Below are 22124 nucleotides of genomic sequence, written 5' to 3'. Positions count from 1 at the left end.
GATCAATATCACAGTGACGGTCAGTGAGTAACGATCAATATCACAGTGACGGTCAGTCAGTAACGATCAATATCACAGTGACGGTCAGTGAGTAACGATCAATATCACAGTGACGGTCAGTGAGTAACGATCAATATCACAGTGACGGTCAGTGAGTAACGATCATTATCACAGTGACGGTCAGTGAGTAACGATCAATATCACAGTGACGGTCAGTGAGTAACGATCAATATCACAGTGACGGTCAGTGAGTAACGATCAATATCACAGTGACGGTCAGTGAGTAACGATCAATATCACAGTGACGGTCAGTGAGTAACGATCAATATCACAGTGACGGTCAGTGAGTACGATCAATATCACAGTGACGTCAGTGAGTAACGATCAATATCACAGTGACGGTCAGTGAGTAACGATCAATATCACAGTGACGGTCAGTGAGTAACGATCAATATCACAGTGACGTCAGTGAGTAACGATCAATATCACAGTGACGGTCAGTGAGTAACGATCAATATCACAGTGACGGTCAGTGAAGTAACGATCAATATCACAGTGACGGTCAGTGAGTAACGATCAATATCACAGTGACGGTCAGTGAGTAACGATCAATATCACAGTGACGGTCAGTGAGTAACGATCAATATCACAGTGACGGTCAGTGAGTAACGATCAATATCACAGTGACGGTCAGTGAGTAACGATCAATATCACAGTGACGGTCAGTGAGTAACGATCAATATCACAGTGACGGTCAGTGAGTAACGATCAATATCACAGTGACGGTCAGTGAGTAACGATCAATATCACAGTGACGGTCAGTGAGTAACGATCAATATCACAGTGACGGTCAGTGAGTAACGATCAATATCACAGTGACGGTCAGTCAGTAACGATCAATATCACAGTGACGGTCAGTGAGTAACGATCAATATCACAGTGACGGTCAGTGAGTAACGATCAATATCACAGTGACGGTCAGTGAGTAACGATCAATATCACAGTGACGGTCAGTCAGTAACGATCAATATCACAGTGACGGTCAGTGAGTAACGATCAATATCACAGTGACGGTCAGTGAGTAACGATCAATATCACAGTGACGGTCAGTGAGTAACGATCAATATCACAGTGACAGGTCAGTGAGTAACGATCAATATCACAGTGACGGTCAGTGAGTAACGATCAATATCACAGTGACGGTCAGTGAGTAACGATCAATATCACAGTGACGGTCAGTGAGTAACGATCAATATCACAGTGACGGTCAGTGAGTAACGATCAATATCACAGTGACGGTCAGTGATGGTAACGATCATATCACAGTGACGGTCAGTCAGTAACGATCAATATCACAGTGACGGTCAGTGAGTAACGATCAATATCACAGTGACGGTCAGTGAGTAACGATCAATATCACAGTGACGTCAGTCAGTAACGATCAATATCACAGTGACGGTCAGTGAGTAACGATCAATATCACAGACGGTCAGTCAGTAACGATCAATATCACAGTGACGGTCAGTGAGTAACGATCATATCACAGGACGTCAGAGTATCACAGTACGGTCAGTGAGTAACGATCAATATCACAGTGACGGTCAGTGAGTAACGATCAATATCACAGTGACGGTCAGTGAGTAACGATCAATATCACAGTGACGGTCAGTGAGTAACGATCAATATCACAGTGACGGTCAGTGAGTAACGATCAATATCACAGTGACGGTCAGTGAGTAACGATCAATATCACAGTGACGGTCAGTGAGTAACGATCAATATCACAGTGACGGTCAGTGAGTAACGATCAATATCACAGTGACGGTCAGTGAGTAACGATCAATATCACAGTGACGGTCAGTGAGTAACGATCAATATCACAGTGACGGTCAGTGAGTAACGATCAATATCACAGTGACGGTCGAGTAACGATCAATATCACAGTGACGGTCAGTGAGTAACGATCAATATCACAGTGATGGTCAGTGAGTAACGATCAATATCACAGTGACGGTCAGTGAGTAACGATCAATATCACAGTGACGGTCAGTCAGTAATGATCAATATCACAGTGACGGTCAGTGAGTAACGATCAATATCACAGTGACGGTCAGTGAGTAACGATCAATATCACAGTGACGGTCAGTCAGTAACGATCAATATCACAGTGACGGTCAGTCAGTAACGATCAATATCACAGTGACGGTCAGTGAGTAACGATCAATAACACAGTGACGGTCAGTCAGTAACGATCAATATCACAGTGACGGTCAGTGAGTAACGATCAATATCACAGTGACGGTCAGTCAGTAACGATCAATATCACAGTGACAGGTCAGTGAGTAACGATCAATATCACAGTGACGGTCAGTGAGTAACGATCAATATCACAGTGACGGTCAGTGAGTAACGATCAATATCACAGTGACGGTCAGTGAGTAACGATCAATATCACAGTGACGGTCAGTGAGTAACGATCAATATCACAGTGACGGTCAGTAGTAACGATCAATATCACAGTGACGGTCATGAGTAACGTCAATCACAGTGACGGTCAGTGAGTAACGATCAATATCACAGTGACGGTCAGTGAGTAACGATCAATATCACAGTGACTGTCAGTGAGTAACGATCATATCACAGTGACGGTCAGTGAGTAACGATCAATATCACAGTGACGGTCAGTGAGTAACGATCAATATCACAGTGACGGTCAGTCAGTAACGATCATATCACAGTGACGGTCAGTCAGTAACGATCAATATCACAGTGACGGTCAGTGAGTAACGATCAATATCACAGTGACGGTCATGAGTAACGATCAATATCACAGTGACGGTCAGTAGTAACGATCAATATCACAGTGACGGTCAGTGAGTAACGATCATATCACAGTGACGGTCAGTGAGTAACGATCAATATCACAGTGACGGTCAGTAGTAACGATCAATATCACAGTGACGGTCAGGAGTAACGATCAATATCACAGTGACGGTCAGTGAGTAACGATCAATATCACAGTGACAGGTCAGTGAGTAACGATCAATATCACAGTGACGGTCAGTGAGTAACGATCAATATCACAGTGACGGTCAGTGAGTAACGATCAATATCACAGTGACGGTCAGTGAGTAACGATCAATATCACAGTGACGGTCAGTGAGTAACGATCAATATCACAGTGACGGTCAGTGAGTAACGATCAATATCACAGTGACGGTCAGTGAGTAACGATCAATATCACAGGTCAGTGAGAACGATCATATCACAGTGACGGTCAGTCAGTAACGATCAATATCACAGTGACGTCAGTGAGTAACGATCAATATCACAGTGACGGTCAGTGAGTAACGATCAATATCACAGTGACGGTCAGTGAGTAACGATCAATATCACAGTGACGGTCAGTGAGTAACGATCAATATCACAGTGACGGTCAGTGAGTAACGATCATATCACAGTGACGGTCAGTGAGTAACGATCAATATCACAGTGACGGTCAGTGAGTAACGATCAATATCACAGTGACGGTCAGTGAGTAACGATCAATATCACAGTGACGGTCAGTGAGTAACGATCAATCACAGTCGTCAGTGACGGTCAGTGAGTAACGATCAATATCACAGTGACGGTCAGTGAGTAACGATCAATATCACAGTGACGGTCATGAGTAACGATCAATATCACAGTGACGGTCAGTGAGTAACGATCAATTCACAGTGACGGTCAGTGAGTAACGATCAATATCACAGTGACGGTCAGTGAGTAACGATCAATATCACAGTGACGGTCAGTGAGTAACGATCAATATCACAGTGACGGTCAGTGAGTAACGATCAATATCACAGTGACGGTCAGTGAGTAACGATCAATATCACAGTGACGGTCAGTGAGTAACGATCAATACAGTGACGGTCAGGAGTAACGATCAATATCACAGTGACGGTCAGTGAGTAACGATCAATATCACAGTGACGGTCAGTGAGTAACGATCAATATCACAGTGACGGTCAGTGAGTAACGATCAATATCACAGTGACGGTCAGTGAGTAACGATCAATATCACAGTGACGGTCAGTGAGTAACGATCAATATCACAGTGACGGTCAGTGAGTAACGATCAATATCACAGTGACGGTCAGTGAGTAACGATCAATATCACAGTGACGGTCAGTGAGTAACGATCAATATCACAGTGACGGTCAGTGAGTAACGATCAATATCACAGTGACGGTCAGTGAGTAACGATCAATATCACAGTGACGGTCAGTGAGTACGATCAATATCACAGTGACGGTCAGTGAGTAACGATCAATATCACAGTGACGGTCAGTGAGTAACGATCAATATCACAGTGACGGTCAGTGAGTAACGATCAATATCACAGTGACGGTCAGTGAGTAACGATCAATATCACAGTGACGGTCAGTGAGTAACGATCAATATCACAGTGACGGTCAGTGAGTAACGATCAATATCACAGTGACGGTCAGTGAGTAACGATCAATATCACAGTGACAGTCAGTGAGTAACGATCAATATCACAGTGACGGTCAGTGAGTAACGATCAATATCACAGTGACGGTCAGTGAGTAACGATCAATATCACAGTGACGGTCAGTGAGTAACGATCAATATCACAGTGACGGTCAGTGAGTAACGATCAATATCACAGTGACGGTCAGTGAGTAACGATCAATATCACAGTGACAGTCAGTGAGTAACGATCAATATCACAGTGACTGTCAGTGAGTAACGATCAATATCACAGTGACGGTCAGTGAGTAACGATCAATATCACAGTGACGGTCAGTCAGAACGATCAATATCACAGTGACGGTCAGTGAGTAACGATCAATATCACAGTGACGGTCAGTGCAGTAACGATCAATATCACAGTGACGGTCAGTCAGTAACGATCAATATCACAGTGACGGTCAGTGCAGTAACGATCAATATCACAGTGACGGTCAGTGAGTAACGATCAATATCACAGTGACGGTCAGTGAGTAACGATCAATATCACAGTGACGGTCAGTCAGTAACGATCAATATCACAGTGACGGTCAGTGAGTAACGATCAATATCACAGTGACGGTCAGTGAGTACGATCAATATCACAGTGACGGTCAAGTGAGTAACGATCAATATCACAGTGACGTTCAGTGAGTAACGATCAATATCACAGTGACGGTCAGTGAGTAACGATCAATATCACAGTGACGGTCAGTGAGTAACGATCAATATCACAGTGACGGTCAGTGAGTAACGATCAATATCACAGTGACGGTCAGTGCAGTAACGATCAATATCACAGTGACGGTCAGTGAGTAACGATCAATATCACAGTGACGGTCAGTCAGTAACGATCAATATCACAGTGACGGTCAGTGAGTAACGATCAATATCACAGTGACGGTCAGTGAGTAACGATCAATATCACAGTGACGGTCAGTCAGTAACGATCAATATCACAAGTGACGGTCAGTGAGTAACGATCAATATCACAGTGACGGTCAGTCAGTAACGATCAATATCACAGTGACGGTCAGTGAGTAACGATCAATATCACAGTGACGGTCAGTGAGTAACGATCAATATCACAGTGACGGTCAGTGAGTAACGATCAATATCACAGTGACGGTTCAGTGAGTAACGATCAATATCACAGTGACGGTCAGTGAGTAACGATCAATATCACAGTGACGGTCAATGAGTAACGATCAATATCACAGTGACTTCAGTGAGTAACGATCAATATCACAGTGACGGTCAGTCAGTAACGATCAATATCACAGTGACAGTCAGTGAGTAACGATCAATATCACAGTGACGGTCAGTGAGTAACGATCAATATCACAGTGACGGTCAGTGAGTAACGATCAATATCACAGTGACGGTCAGTGAGTAACGATCAATATCACAGTGACGTTCAGTGAGTAACGATCAATATCACAGTGACGGTCAGTGAGTAACGATCAATATCACAGTGACGGTCAGTGAGTAACGATCAATATCACAGTGACGGTCAGTGAGTAACGATCAATATCACAGTGACGTCAGTGAGTAACGATCAATATCACAGTGACGGTCAGTCAGTAACGATCAATATCACAGTGACGGTCAGTGCAGTAACGATCAATATCACAGTGACGGTCAGTGAGTAACGATCAATATCACAGTGACGGTCAGTGAGTAACGATCAATATCACAGTGACAGTCAGTGAGTAACGATCAATATCACAGTGACGGTCAGTGAGTAACGATCAATATCACAGTGACGGTCAGTGAGTAACGATCAATATCACAGTGACGGTCAGTGAGTAACGATCAATATCACAGTGACGGTCAGTGAGTAACGATCAATATCACAGTGACGGTCAGTGAGTAACGATCAATATCACAGTGACGGTCAGTGAGTAACGATCAATATCACAGTGACGGTCAGTGAGTAACGATCAATATCACAGTGACGGTCAGTCAGTAACGATCAATATCACAGTGACGGTCAGTGAGTAACGATCAATATCACAGTGACGGTCAGTGAGTAACGATCAATATCACAGTGACGGTCAGTGAGTAACGATCAATATCACAGTGACGGTCAGTGAGTAACAATCAATATCACAGTGACGGTCAGTCAGTAACGATCAATATCACAGTGACGGTCAGTGAGTAACGATCAATATCACAGTGACGGTCAGTGAGTAACGATCAATATCACAGTGACGGTCAGTGAGTAACGATCAATATCACAGTGACGGTCAGTCAGTAACGATCAATATCACAGTGACAGTCAGTGAGTAACGATCAATATCACAGTGACAGTCAGTGAGTAACGATCAATATCACAGTGACGGTCAGTCAGTAACGATCAATATCACAGTGACGGTCAGTCAGTAACGATCAATATCACAGTGACGGTCAGTGAGTAACGATCAATATCACAGTGACGGTCAGTGAGTAACGATCAATATCACAGTGACGGTCAGTGAGTAACGATCAATATCACAGTGACGGTCAGTCAGTAACGATCAATATCACAGTGACGGTCAGTCAGTAACGATCAATATCACAGTGACGGTCAGTCAGTAACGATCAATATCAGAGTGACGGTCAGTCAGTAACGATCAATATCACAGTGACGGTCAGTCAGTAACGATCAATATCACAGTGACGGTCAGTGAGTAACGATCAATATCACAGTGACGGTCAGTCAGTAACGATCAATATCACAGTGACGGTCAGTCAGTAACGATCAATATCACAGTGACGGTCAGTCAGTAACGATCAATATCACAGTGACGGTCAGTGAGTAACGATCAATATCACAGTGACGGTCAGTGAGTAACGATCAATATCACAGTGACGGTCAGTGAGTAACGATCAATATCACAGTGACGGTCAGTGAGTAACGATCAATATCACAGTGACGGTCAGTCAGTAACGATCAATATCACAGACGGTCAGTGAGTAACGATCAATATCACAGTGACAGTCAGTGAGTAACGATCAATATCACAGTGACGGTCAGTGAGTAACGATCAATATCACAGTGACGGTCAGTCAGTAACGATCAATATCACAGTGACGGTCAGTGAGTAACGATCAATATCACAGTGACGGTCAGTGAGTAACGATCAATATCACAGTGACGGTCAGTGAGTAACGATCAATATCACAGTGACGGTCAGTGAGTAACGATCAATATCACAGTGACGGTCAGTGAGTAACGATCAATATCACAGTGACGGTCAGTCAGTAACGATCAATATCACTGTGACGGTCAGTGAGTAACGATCAATATCACAGTGACGGTCAGTGAGTAACGATCAATATCACAGTGACGGTCAGTCAGTAACGATCAATATCACAGTGATGGTCAGTGAGTAACGATCAATATCACAGTGACGGTCAGTGAGTAACGATCAATATCACAGTGACGGTCAGTGAGTAACGATCAATATCACAGTGACGGTCAGTGAGTAACGATCAATATCACAGAGACGGTCAGTGAGTAACGATCAATATCACAGTGACGGTCAGTGAGTAACGATCAATATCACAGTGACGGTCAGTGAGTAACGATCAATATCACAGTGACGGTCAGTGAGTAACGATCAATATCACAGTGACGGTCAGTAACGATCAATATCACAGTGACGGTCAGTGAGTACGATCAATATCACAGTGACGGTCAGTGAGTAATGATCAATATCACAGTGACAGTCAGTGAGTAACGATCAATATCACAGTGACGGTCAGTAACGATCAATATCACAGTGACGGTCAGTGAGTAACGATCAATATCACAGTGACGGTCAGTGAGTAACGATCAATATCACAGTGACGGTCAGTGAGTAACGATCAATATCACAGTGACGGTCAGTGAGTAACGATCAATATCACAGTGACGGTCAGTGAGTAACGATCAATATCACAGAGACAGTCAGTGAGTAACGATCAATATCACAGTGACGGTCAGTGAGTAACGATCAATATCACAGTGACGGTCAGTGAGTAACGATCAATATCACAGTGACGGTCAGTGAGTAACGATCAATATCACAGTGACGGTCAGTGAGTAACGATCAATATCACAGTGACGGTCAGTGAGTAACGATCAATATCACAGTGACGGTCAGTGAGTAACGATCAATATCACAGTGACGGTCAGTCAGTAACGATCAATATCACAGTGACGGTCAGTGAGTAACGATCAATATCACAGTGACGGTCAGTGAGTAACGATCAATATCACAGTGACAGTCAGTGAGTAACGATCAATATCACAGTGACGGTCAGTCAGTAACGATCAATATCACAGTGACGGTCAGTGAGTAACGATCAATATCACAGTGACGGTCAGTGAGTAACGATCAATATCACAGTGACGGTCAGTGAGTAACGATCAATATCACAGTGACGGTCAGTCAGTAACGATCAATATCACAGTGACGGTCAGTGAGTAACGATCAATATCACAGACGGTCAGTCAGTAACGATCAATATCACAGTGACGGTCAGTGAGTAACGATCAATATCACAGTGACGGTCAGTGAGTAACGATCAATATCACAGTGACGGTCAGTGAGTAACGATCAATATCACAGTGACGGTCACTGAGTAACGATCATATCACAGTGACGGTCAGTGAGTAACGATCATATCACAGTGACGGTCAGTGAGTAACGATCAATATCACAGTGACGGTCAGTGAGTAACGATCAATATCACAGTGACGGTCAATGAGTAACGATCAATATCACAGTGACGGTCAGTGAGTAACGATCAATATCACAGTGACGGTCAGTGAGTAACGATCAATATCACAGTGACGGTCAGTGAGGTAACGATCAATATCACAGTGACGGTCAGTGAGTAACGATCAATATCACAGTGACGGTCAGTGAGTAACGATCAATATCACAGACGGTCAGTCAGTAACGATCAATATCACAGTGACAGTCAGTCAGTAACGATCAATATCACAGTGACGGTCAGTGAGTAACGATCAATATCACAGTGACGGTCAGTCAGTAACGATCAATATCACAGTGACGGTCAGTGAGTAACGATCAATATCACAGTGACGGTCAGTCACTAACGATCAATATCACAGCGACGGTCAGTGAGTAACGATCAATATCACAGCGACGGTCAGTGAGTAACGATCAATATCACAGCGACGGTCAGTGAGTAACGATCAATATCACAGCGACGGTCAGTGAGTAACGATCAATATCACAGCGACGGTCAGTGAGTAACGATCAATATCACAGTGACGGTCAGTGAGTAACGATCAATATCACAGTGACGGTCAGTGAGTAACGATCAATATCACAGCGACGGTCAGTCAGTAACGATCAATATCACAGTGACGGTCAGTCAGTAACGATCAATATCACAGTGACGGTCAGTGAGTAACGATCAATATCACAGTGACGGTCAGTGAGTAACGATCAATATCACAGTGACGGTCAGTGAGTAACGATCAATATCACAGTGACGGTCAGTGAGTAACGATCAATATCACAGTGACGGTCAGTGAGTACGATCAATATCACAGTGACGGTCAGTGAGTAACGATCAATATCACAGCGACGGTCAGTGAGTAACGATCAATATCACAGTGACGGTCAGTGAGTAACGATCAATATCACAGTGACGGTCAGTGAGTAACGATCAATATCACAGTGACGGTCAGTGAGTAACGATCAATATCACAGTGACGGTCAGTGAGTAACGATCAATATCACAGTGACGGTCAGTCAGTAACGATCAATATCACAGTGACGGTCAGTGAGTAACGATCAATATCACAGTGACGGTCAGTGAGTAACGATCAATATCAAGTGACGGTCAGTGAGTACGATCAATATCACTGACGGTCAGTGAGTAACGATCAATATCACAGTGACGGTCAGTGAGTAACGATCAATATCACAGTGATGGTCAGTGAGTAACGATCAATATCACAGTGACGGTCAGTGAGTAACGATCAATATCACAGTGACGGTCAGTGAGTAACGATCAATATCACAGTGACGGTCAGTCAGTAACGATCAATATCAGAGTGACGGTCAGTGAGTAACGATCAATATCACAGTGACAGTCAGTGAGTAACGATCAATATCACAGTGACGGTCAGTGAGTAACGATCAATATCACAGTGACAGTCAGTGAGTAACGATCAATATCAAGTGACGGTCAGTGAGTAACGATCAATATCACAGTGACAGTCAGTGAGTAACGATCAATATCACAGTGACGGTCAGTGAGTAACGGTCAATATCACAGTGACGGTCAGTGAGTAACGATCAATATCACAGTGACGGTCAGTCAGTAACGATCAATATCACAGTGACGGTCAGTGAGTACGATCAATATCACAGTGACGGTCAGTGAGTAACGATCAATATCACAGTGACGGTCAGTGAGTAACGATCAATATCACAGTGACGGTCAGTGAGTAACGATCAATATCACAGTGACGGTCAGTGAGTAACGATCAATATCACAGTGACGGTCAGTAACGATCAATATCACAGTGACGGTCAGTGAGTAACGATCAATATCACAGTGACGGGTCAGTGAGTAACGATCAATATCACAGTGACAGTCAGTGAGTAACGATCAATATCACAGTGACGGTCAGTAACGATCAATATCACAGTGACGGTCAGTCAGTAACGATCAATATCACAGTGACGGTCAGTGAGTAACGATCAATATCACAGTGACGGTCAGTGAGTAACGATCAATATCACAGTGACGGTCAGTCAGTAACGATCAATATCACAGACGGTCAGTGAGTAACGATCAATATCACAGTGACGGTCAGTGAGTAACGATCAATATCACAGTGACGGTCAGTCAGTAACGATCAATATCACAGTGACGGTCAGTCAGTAACGATCAATATCACAGACGGTCAGTGAGTAACGATCAATATCACAGTGACGGTCAGTGAGTAACGATCAATATCACAGTGACGGTCAGTGAGTAACGGTCAATATCACAGTGACGGTCAGTGAGTAACGATCAATATCACAGTGACGGTCACTGAGTAACGATCAATATCACAGTGACGGTCAGTGAGTAACGATCAATATCACAGTGACGGTCAGTGAGTAACGATCAATATCACAGTGACGTCAGTGAGTAACGATCAATATCACAGTGACGGTCAGTGAGTAACGATCAATATCACAGTGACGGTCAGTGAGTAACGATCAATATCACAGTGACGGTCAGTGAGTAACGATCAATATCACAGTGACGGTCAGTGAGTAACGATCAATAACACAGTGACGGTCAGTCAGTAACGATCAATATCACAGTGACGGTCAGTGAGTAACGATCAATATCACAGTGACGGTCAGTGAGTAACGATCAATATCACAGTGACGGTCAGTGAGTAACGATCAATATCACAGTGACGGTCAGTCAGTAACGGTCAATATCACAGTGACGGTCAGTAACGATCAATATCACAGTGACGGTCAGTGAGTAACGATCAATATCACAGTGACGGTCAGTGAGTAACGATCAATATCACAGTGACGGTCAGTGAGTAACGATCAATATCACAGTGACGGTCAGTGAGTAACGATCAATATCACAGTGACGGTCAGTGAGTAACGATCAATATCACAGTGACGGTCAGTGAGTAACGATCAATATCACAGTGACGGTCAGGTGAGTAACGATCAATATCACAGTGACGGTCAGTGAGTAACGATCAATATCACAGTGACGGTCAGTGAGTAACGATCAATATCACAGTGACGGTCAGTGAGTAACGATCAATATCACAGTGACGGTCAGTGAGTAACGATCAATATCACAGTGACAGTCAGTGAGTAACGATCAATATCACAGACGGTCAGTCAGTAACGATCAATATCACAGTGACGTCAGTGAGTAACGATCAATATCACAGTGACGGTCATGAGTAACGAGTCAGATCGCACGACGGTCAGTCAGTAACGATCAATATCACAGTGACGGTCAGTGAGTAACGATCAATATCACAGTGACGGTCAGTGAGTAACGATCATATCACAGTGACGGTCAGTGAGTAACGATCAATATCACAGTGACGGTCAGTGAGTAACGATCAATATCACAGTGACGGTCAGTGAGTAACGATCAATATCACAGTGACGGTCAGTGAGTAACGATCAATATCACAGTGACGGTCAGTGAGTAACGATCAATATCACAGTGACGGTCAGTGAGTAACGATCAATATCACAGTGACGGTCAGTGAGTAACGATCAATATCACAGTGACGGTCAGTGAGTAACGATCAATATCACAGTGACGGTCAGTCAGTAACGATCAATATCACAGTGACGGTCAGTGAGTAACGATCAATATCACAGTGACGGTCAGTGAGTAACGATCAATATCACAGTGACGGTCAGTGAGTAACGATCAATATCACAGTGACGGTCAGTGAGTAACGATCAATATCACAGTGACAGTCAGTCAGTAACGATCAATATCACAGTGACGGTCAGTGAGTAACGATCAATATCACAGTGACGGTCAGTGAGTAACGATCTATATCACAGTGACAGGTCAGTCAGTAACGATCAATATCACAGTGACGGTCAGTGAGTAACGATCAATATCACAGTGACGGTCAGTGAGTAACGATCAATATCACAGTGACGGTCAGTGAGTAACGATCAATATCACAGTGACAGTCAGTCAGTAACGATCAATATCACAGTGACGGTCAGTGAGTAACGATCAATATCACAGTGACGGTCAGTCAGTAACGATCAATATCACAGTGACAGTCAGTGAGTAACGATCAATATCACAGTGACGGTCAGTGAGTAACGATCAATATCACAGTGACGGTCAGTGAGTAACGATCAATATCACAGTGACGGTCAGTGAGTAACGATCAATATCACAGTGACGGTCAGTGAGTAACGATCAATATCACAGTGACGGTCAGTGAGTAACGATCAATATCACAGTGACGGTCAGTGAGTAACGATCAATATCACAGTGACGGTCAGTGAGTAACGATCAATATCACAGTGACGGTCAGTGAGTAACGATCAATATCACAGTGACGTCAGTGAGTAACGATCAATATCACAGTGACGGTCAGTCAGTAACGATCAATATCACAGTGACGGTCAGTGAGTAACGATCAATATCACAGTGACGGTCAGTCAGTAACGATCAATATCACAGTGACGGTCAGTGAGTAACGATCAATATCACAGTGGACGGTCAGTGAGTAACGATCAATATCACAGTGACGGTCAGTGAGTAACGATCAATATCACAGTGACGGTCCGTGAGTAACGGTCAATATCACAGTGACGGTCAGTGAGTAACGATCAATATCACAGTGACGGTCAGTGAGTAACGATCAATATCACAGTGACGGTCAGTGAGTAACGATCAATATCACAGTGACGGTCAGTGAGTAACGATCAATATCACAGTGACGGTCAGTGAGTAACGATCAATATCACAGTGACGGTCAGTGAGTAACGATCAATATCACAGTGACGGTCAGTGAGTAACGGTCAATATCACAGTGACGGTCAGTGAGTAACGATCAATATCACAGTGACGGTCAGTGAGTAACGATCAATATCACAGTGACGGTCAGTGAGTAACGATCAATATCACAGTGACGGTCAGTCAGTAACGATCATATCCAGTGACGGTCAGTGAGTAAGATCAATATCACAGTGACGGTCAGTGAGTAACGATCAATATCACAGTGACGGTCAGTGAGTAACGATCAATATCACAGTGACGGTCAGTGAGTAACGATCAATATCACAGTGACGGTCAGTGAGTAACGATCAATATCACAGTGACGGTCAGTGAGTAACGATCAATATCACAGTGACGGTCAGTGAGTAACGATCAATATCACAGTGACGGTCAGTGAGTAACGATCAATATCACAGTGACGGTCAGTGAGTAACGATCAATATCACAGTGACGGTCAGTTGAGTAACGATCAATATCACAGTGACGGTCAGTCAGTAACGATCAATATCACAGTGACGGTCAGTGAGTAACGATCAATATCACAGCGACGGTCAGTCAGTAACGATCAATATCACAGTGACGGTCAGTGAGTAACGATCAATATCACAGCGACGGTCAGTCAGTAACGATCAATATCACAGTGACGGTCAGTCAGTAACGATCAATATCACAGGACGGTCAGTCAGTAACGATCAATATCACAGGACGGTCCAGTCAGTAACGATCAATATCACAGTGACGGTCAGTCAGTAACGATCAATATCACAGTGACGGTCAGTGAGTAACGATCAATATCACAGTGACGGTCAGTCAGTAACGATCAATATCACAGTGACGGTCAGTGAGTACGATCAATATCACAGTGACGGTCAGTCAGTAACGATCAATATCACAGTGACAGTCAGTGAGTAACGATCAATATCACAGTGACGGTCAGTGAGTAACGATCAATATCACAGTGACGGTCAGTCAGACGATCAATATCACAGTGACGGTCAGTGAGTAACGATCAATATCACAGCGACGGTCAGTCAGTAACGATCAATATCACAGCGACGGTCAGTGAGTAACGATCAATATCACAGTGACGGTCAGTCAGTAACGATCAATATCACAGTGACGGTCAGTGAGTAACGATCAATATCACAGTGACGGTCAGTCAGTAACGATCAATATCACAGTGACAGTCAGTGAGTAACGATCAATATCACAGTGACGGTCAGTCAGTAACGATCAATATCACAGTGACAGTCAGTGAGTAACGATCAATATCACAGTGACAGTCAGTGAGTAACGATCAATATCACAGTGACGGTCAGTGAGTAACGATCAATATCACAGTGACGGTCAGTGAGTAACGATCAATATCACAGTGACGGTCAGTGAGTAACGATCAATATCACAGTGACGGTCAGTGAGTAACGATCAATATCACAGTGACGGTCAGTGAGTAACGATCAATATCACAGTGACGGTCAGTGAGTAACGATCAATATCAGAGTGACGGTCAGTGAGTAACGATCAATATCACAGTGACGGTCAGTCAGTAACGATCAATATCACAGTGACGGTCAGTCAGTAACGATCAATATCACAGTGACAGTCAGTGAGTAACGATCAATATCACAGTGACGGTCAGTGAGTAACGATCAATATCACAGTGACGGTCAGTGAGTAACGATCAATATCACAGTGACGGTCAGTGAGTAACGATCAATATCACAGTGACGGTCAGTCAGTAACGATCAATATCACAGTGACGGTCAGTGAGTAACGATCAATATCACAGCGACGGTCAGTGAGTAACGATCAATATCACAGCGACGGTCAGTGAGTAACGATCAATATCACAGTGACGGTCAGTGAGTAACGATCAATATCACAGTGACGGTCAGTCAGTAACGATCAGTATCACAGTGACGGTCAGTGAGTAACGATCAATATCACAGTGACGGTCAGTCAGTAACGATCAATATCACAGTGACGGTCAGTGAGTAACGATCAATATCACAGTGACGGTCAGTCAGTAACGATCAATATCACAGTGACGGTCAGGTGAGTAACGATCAATATCACAGTGACGGTCAGTGAGTAACGATCAATATCACAGTGACGGTCAGTGAGTAACGATCAATATCACAGTGACGGTCAGTCAGTAACGATCAATATCACAGTGACGGTCAGTGAGTAACGATCAATATCACAGTGACGGTCAGTCAGTAACGATCAATATCACAGTGACGGTCAGTGAGTAACGATCAATATCACAGTGACGGTCAGTGAGTAACGATCAATATCACAGTGACCAGTCAGTAACGATCAATATCACAGTGACGGTCAGTGAGTAACGATCAATATCACAGTGACGGTCAGTGAGTAACGATCAATATCACAGTGACGGTCAGTGAGTAACGATCAATATCACAGACGGTCAGTCAGTAACGATCAATATCACAGTGACGGTCAGTGAGTAACGATCAATATCACAGACGGTCAGTCAGTAACGATCAATATCACAGTGACAGTCAGTAACGATCAATATCACAGTGACAGTCAGTAACGATCAATATCACAGTGACGGTCAGTGAGTAACGATCAATATCACAGTGACGGTCAGTGAGTAACGATCAATATCACAGTGACGGTCAGGTGAGTAACGATCAATATCACAGACGGTCAGTCAGTAACGATCAATATCACAGACGGTCAGTCAGTAACGATCAATATCACAGACGGTCAGTCAGTAACGATCAATATCACAGACGGTCAGTCAGTAACGATCAATATCACAGTGACGGTCAGTGAGTAACGATCAATATCACAGTGACGGTCAGTGAGTAACGATCAATATCACAGTGACGGTCAGTGAGTAACGATCAATATCACAGTGACGGTCATGAGTAACGATCAATATCACAGTGACGGTCAGTGAGTAACGATCAATATCACAGTGACGGTCAGTGAGTAACGATCAATATCACAGTGACGGTCAGTCAGTAACGATCAATATCACAGTGACGGTCATGAGTAACGATCAATATCACAGTGACGGTCAGTGAGTAACGATCAATATCACAGTGACGGTCAGTCAGTAACGATCAATATCACAGTGACGGTCAGTGAGTAACGATCAATATCACAGTGACGGTCAGTGAGTAACGATCAGTATCACAGTGACGGTCAGTCAGTAACGATCAATATCACAGTGACGGTCAGTGAGTAACGATCAGTATCACAGTGACGGTCAGTCAGTAACGATCAATATCACAGTGACGGTCAGTGAGTAACGATCAATATCACAGTGACGGTCAGTGAGTAACGATCAATATCACAGTGACGGTCAGTGAGTAACGATCAATATCACAGTGACGGTCAGTGAGTAACGATCAATATCACAGTGACGGTCAGTCAGTAACGATCAATATCACAGTGACGGTCAGTCAGTAACGATCAATATCACAGTGACGGTCAGTGAGTAACGATCAATATCACAGTGACGGTCAGTGAGTAACGATCAATATCACAGTGACGGTCAGTGAGTAACGATCAATATCACAGTGACGGTCAGTGAGTAACAATCAATATCACAGTGACGGTCAGTGAGTAACGATCAATATCACAGTGACGGTCAGTGAGTAACGATCAATATCACAGCGACGGTCAGTGAGTAACAATCAATATCACAGTGACGGTCAGTGAGTAACGATCAATATCACAGTGACGGTCAGTCAGTAACGATCAATATCACAGTGACGGTCAGTCAGTAACGATCAATATCACAGTGACGGTCAGTGAGTAACGATCATATCACAGTGACGGTCAGTCAGTAAACGATCAATATCACAGTGACGGTCAGTGAGTAACGATCAATATCACAGTGACAGTCAGTGAGTAACGATCAATATCACAGTGACGGTCAGTGAGTAACGATCAATATCACAGTGACAGTCAGTGAGTAACGATCAATATCACAGTGACGGTCAGATAACGATCAATATCACAGTGACGGTCAGTGAGTAACGATCAATATCACAGTGACGGTCAGTGAGTAACGATCAATATCACAGTGACGGTCAGTGAGTAACGATCAATATCACAGTGACGGTCAGTGAGTAACGATCAATATCACAGTGACGGTCAGTGAGTAACGATCAATATCACAGTGACAGTCAGTGAGTAACGATCAATATCACAGTGACGGTCAGTGAGTAACGATCAATATCACAGTGACGGTCAGTGAGTAACGATCAATATCACAGTGACGTCAGTGAGTAACGATCAATATCACAGTGACGGTCAGTCAGTAACGATCAATATCACAGTGACGGTCAGTGAATAACGGTCAATATCACAGTGACGGTCAGTGAGTAACGATCAATATCACAGTGACGGTCAGTGAGTAACGATCAATATCACAGTGACGGTCAGTGAGTAACGATCAATATCACAGTGACGGTCAGTGAGTAACGATCAATATCACAGTGACGGTCAGTCAGTAACGATCAATATCACAGTGACGGTCAGTGAGTAACGATCAATATCACAGTGACGGTCAGTGAGTAACGATCAATATCACAGTGACGGTCAGTGAGTAACGATCAATATCACAGTGACGGTCAGTGAGTAACGATCAATATCACAGTGACGGTCAGTCAGTAACGATCAATATCACAGTGACGGTCAGTGAGTAACGATCAATATCACAGTGACGGTCAGTGAGTAACGATCAATATCACAGTGACGGTCAGTCAGTACGATCAATATCACAGGACGGTCAGTAACGATCAATATCACAGTGACGGTCAGTCAGTAACGATCAATATCACAGTGACGGTCAGTGAGTAACGATCAATATCACAGTGACGGTCAGTCAGTAACGATCAATATCACAGTGACGGTCAGTGAGTAACGATCAATATCACAGTGACGGTCAGTGAGTAACGATCAATATCACAGTGACGGTCAGTGAGTAACGATCAATATCACAGTGACGGTCAGTGAGTAACGATCAATATCACAGTGACGGTCAGTGAGTAACGATCAATATCACAGTGACGGTCAGTCAGTAACGATCAATATCACAGTGACGGTCAGTGAGTAACGATCAATATCACAGTGACGGTCAGTGAGTAACGATCAATATCACAGTGACGGTCAGTGAGTAACGATCAATATCACAGTGACGGTCAGTGAGTAACGATCAATATCACAGTGACGGTCAGTGAGTAACGATCAATATCACAGTGACGGTCAGTGAGTAACGATCAATATCACAGTGACGGTCAGTCAGTAACGATCAATATCACAGTGACAGTCAGTGAGTAACGATCAATATCACAGTGACGGTCAGTCAGTAACGATCAATATCACAGTGACAGTCAGTGAGTAACGATCAATATCACAGTGACGGTCAGTCAGTAACGATCAATATCACAGTGACGGTCAGTGAGTAACGATCAATATCACAGTGGACGGTCCAGTCAGTAACGATCAATATCACAGTGACGGTCAGTGAGTAACGATCAATATCACAGTGACGGTCAGTGAGTAACGATCAATATCACAGTGACGGTCAGTGAGTAACGATCAATATCACAGTGACGGTCAGTGAGTAACGATCAATATCACAGTGACGGTCAGTGAGTAACGATCAATATCACAGTGACGGTCAGTGAGTAACGATCATATCACAGTGACGGTCAGTGAGTAACGATCAATATCACAGTGACGGTCAGTCAGTAACGATCAATATCACAGTGACGGTCAGTCAGTAACGATCAATATCACAGTGACGGTCAGTGAGTAACGATCAATATCACAGAGACGGTCAGTGAGTAACGATCAATATCACAGTGACGGTCAGTCAGTAACGATCAATATCACAGTGACGGTCAGTCAGTAACGATCAATATCACAGTGACGGTCAGTGAGTAACGATCAATATCACAGTGACGGTCAGTGAGTAACGATCAATATCACAGTGACGGTCAGTGAGTAACGATCAATATCACAGTGACGGTCAGTGAGTAACGATCAATATCACAGTGACGGTCAGTGAGTAACGATCAATATCACAGTGACGGTCAGTCAGTAATGATCAATATCACAGTGACGGTCAGTCAGTAACGATCAATATCACAGTGACGGTCAGTCAGTAACGATCAATATCACAGTGACGGTCAGTGAGTAACGATCAATATCACAGTGACGGTCAGTCAGTAACGATCAATATCACAGTGACGGTCAGTGAGTAACGATCAATATCACAGTGACGGTCAGTTAGTAACGATCAATATCACAGTGACGGTCAGTGAGTAACGATCAATATCACAGTGACGGTCAGTGAGTAACGATCAATATCACAGTGACGGTCAGTCAGTAACGATCAATATCACAGTGACGGTCAGTGAGTAACGATCAATATCACAGTGACGGTCAGTGAGTAACGATCAATATCACAGTGACGGTCAGTGAGTAACGATCAATATCACAGTGACGGTCAGTCAGTAACGATCAATATCACAGTGATGGTCAGTGAGTAACGATCAATATCACAGTGACGGTCAGTGAGTAACGATCAATATCACAGTGACGGTCAGTGAGTAACGATCAATATCACAGTGACGGTCAGTGAGTAACGATCAATATCACAGTGACGGTCAGTGAGTAACGATCAAGTATCACAGTGACGGTCAGTCAGTAACGATCAATCACAGTGACGGTCAGTCAGTAACGATCAATATCACAGTGACGGTCAGTGAGTAACGATCAATATCACAGTGACGGTCAGTGAGTAACGATCAATATCACAGTGACGGTCAGTCAGTAACGATCAATATCACAGTGACGGTCAGTCAGTAACGATCAATATCACAGTGACGGTCAGTCAGTAACGATCAATATCACAGTGACGGTCAGTCAGTAACGATCAATATCACAGTGACGGTCAGTGAGTAACGATCAATATCACAGTGACGGTCAGTGAGTAACGATCAATATCACAGTGACGGTCAGTCAGTAACGATCAATATCACAGTGACGGTCAGTGAGTAACGATCAATATCACAGTGACGGTCAGTGAGTAACGATCAATATCACAGTGACGGTCAGTGAGTAACGATCAATATCACAGTGACGGTCAGTTAGTAACGATCAATATCACAGTGACGGTCAGTGAGTAACGATCAATATCACAGACGGTCAGTCAGTAACGATCAATATCACAGACGGTCAGTCAGTAACGATCAATATCACAGTGACGGTCAGTGAGTAACGATCAATATCACAGTGACGGTCAGTGAGTAACGATCAATATCACAGTGACGGTCAGTGAGTAACGATCAATATCACAGTGACGGTCAGTGAGTAACGATCAATATCACAGTGACGGTCAGTGAGTAACGATCAATATCACAGTGACGGTCAGTGAGTAACGATCAATATCACAGACGGTCAGTCAGTAACGATCAATATCACAGACGGTCAGTCAGTAACGATCAATATGTTTTGCGCGCAGTTCGGCTCCGCTGTCCGGCCTCCTGGATCTCCTACGTGAAGAATGCCTGAGAGCTGCACAGGCCCCACCAGCCTGGCCTCTGCCCCATGAACCAAGCTCCAAACCTCAGACTGCTCTGGGTTTCGGGTGCTGGTGGACGGGGTCGGTATTCCAGTGGTTCCGGGCGCCTTGCCCGCTCATTCGCCAAGATTCCCGTGCCTGGCCGGCACGGTGAAGCAGGCACTCCGCTGTTCAGGTGAGCTACACTTTCCCGCATCGCAAAACAACTCCTGGGTCTGGTTAAATCCTGCACCGTGAGACAAATCGCTGCACAGATCCCCCCCTCTCTCTCTCGCTAACTCACCTCTAAGCTGCCTCGTTTGGCGGGATTAAGTACCAGGAATTTCTTCAGTAGGTTTTCACAGTCTGTGGACATGTAGAAGGGGATTCGGTACTTGCCTCGTAACACTCTTTCCCGGAGCTCCTGACGGAGAGAGGGGAAAAAATGGGAAACCCGTTAGAAACCAGTGTGGCTGAAACCCCAGAATCAGACACCGAGGCGCACTACATCCATCAACAGTAAAAATGT

General features: G+C 44.0%; 1 protein-coding gene across 1 annotated transcript in view; it reads right to left on the bottom strand.

Annotated features, from left to right (window-relative positions):
* The window catches only part of mark2b (MAP/microtubule affinity-regulating kinase 2b), a 121435-nt gene that overhangs the window by 95739 nt on the left and 3572 nt on the right, over positions 1–22124 (bottom strand). The window contains exon 2 of the mRNA XM_072489650.1: positions 21900–22019. Coding sequence (XP_072345751.1) covers positions 21900–22019 — 120 coding nt within the window. The remainder of the gene's footprint in view (positions 1–21899; positions 22020–22124) is intronic.

The sequence above is a fragment of the Scyliorhinus torazame genome, chromosome 24 (assembly GCF_047496885.1).
Source record: "Scyliorhinus torazame isolate Kashiwa2021f chromosome 24, sScyTor2.1, whole genome shotgun sequence".
NCBI lineage: Eukaryota > Metazoa > Chordata > Chondrichthyes > Carcharhiniformes > Scyliorhinidae > Scyliorhinus > Scyliorhinus torazame.
Note: the sequence above shows the minus strand (reverse complement) of the source record. Positions and strands in the feature narration are given on the sequence as shown.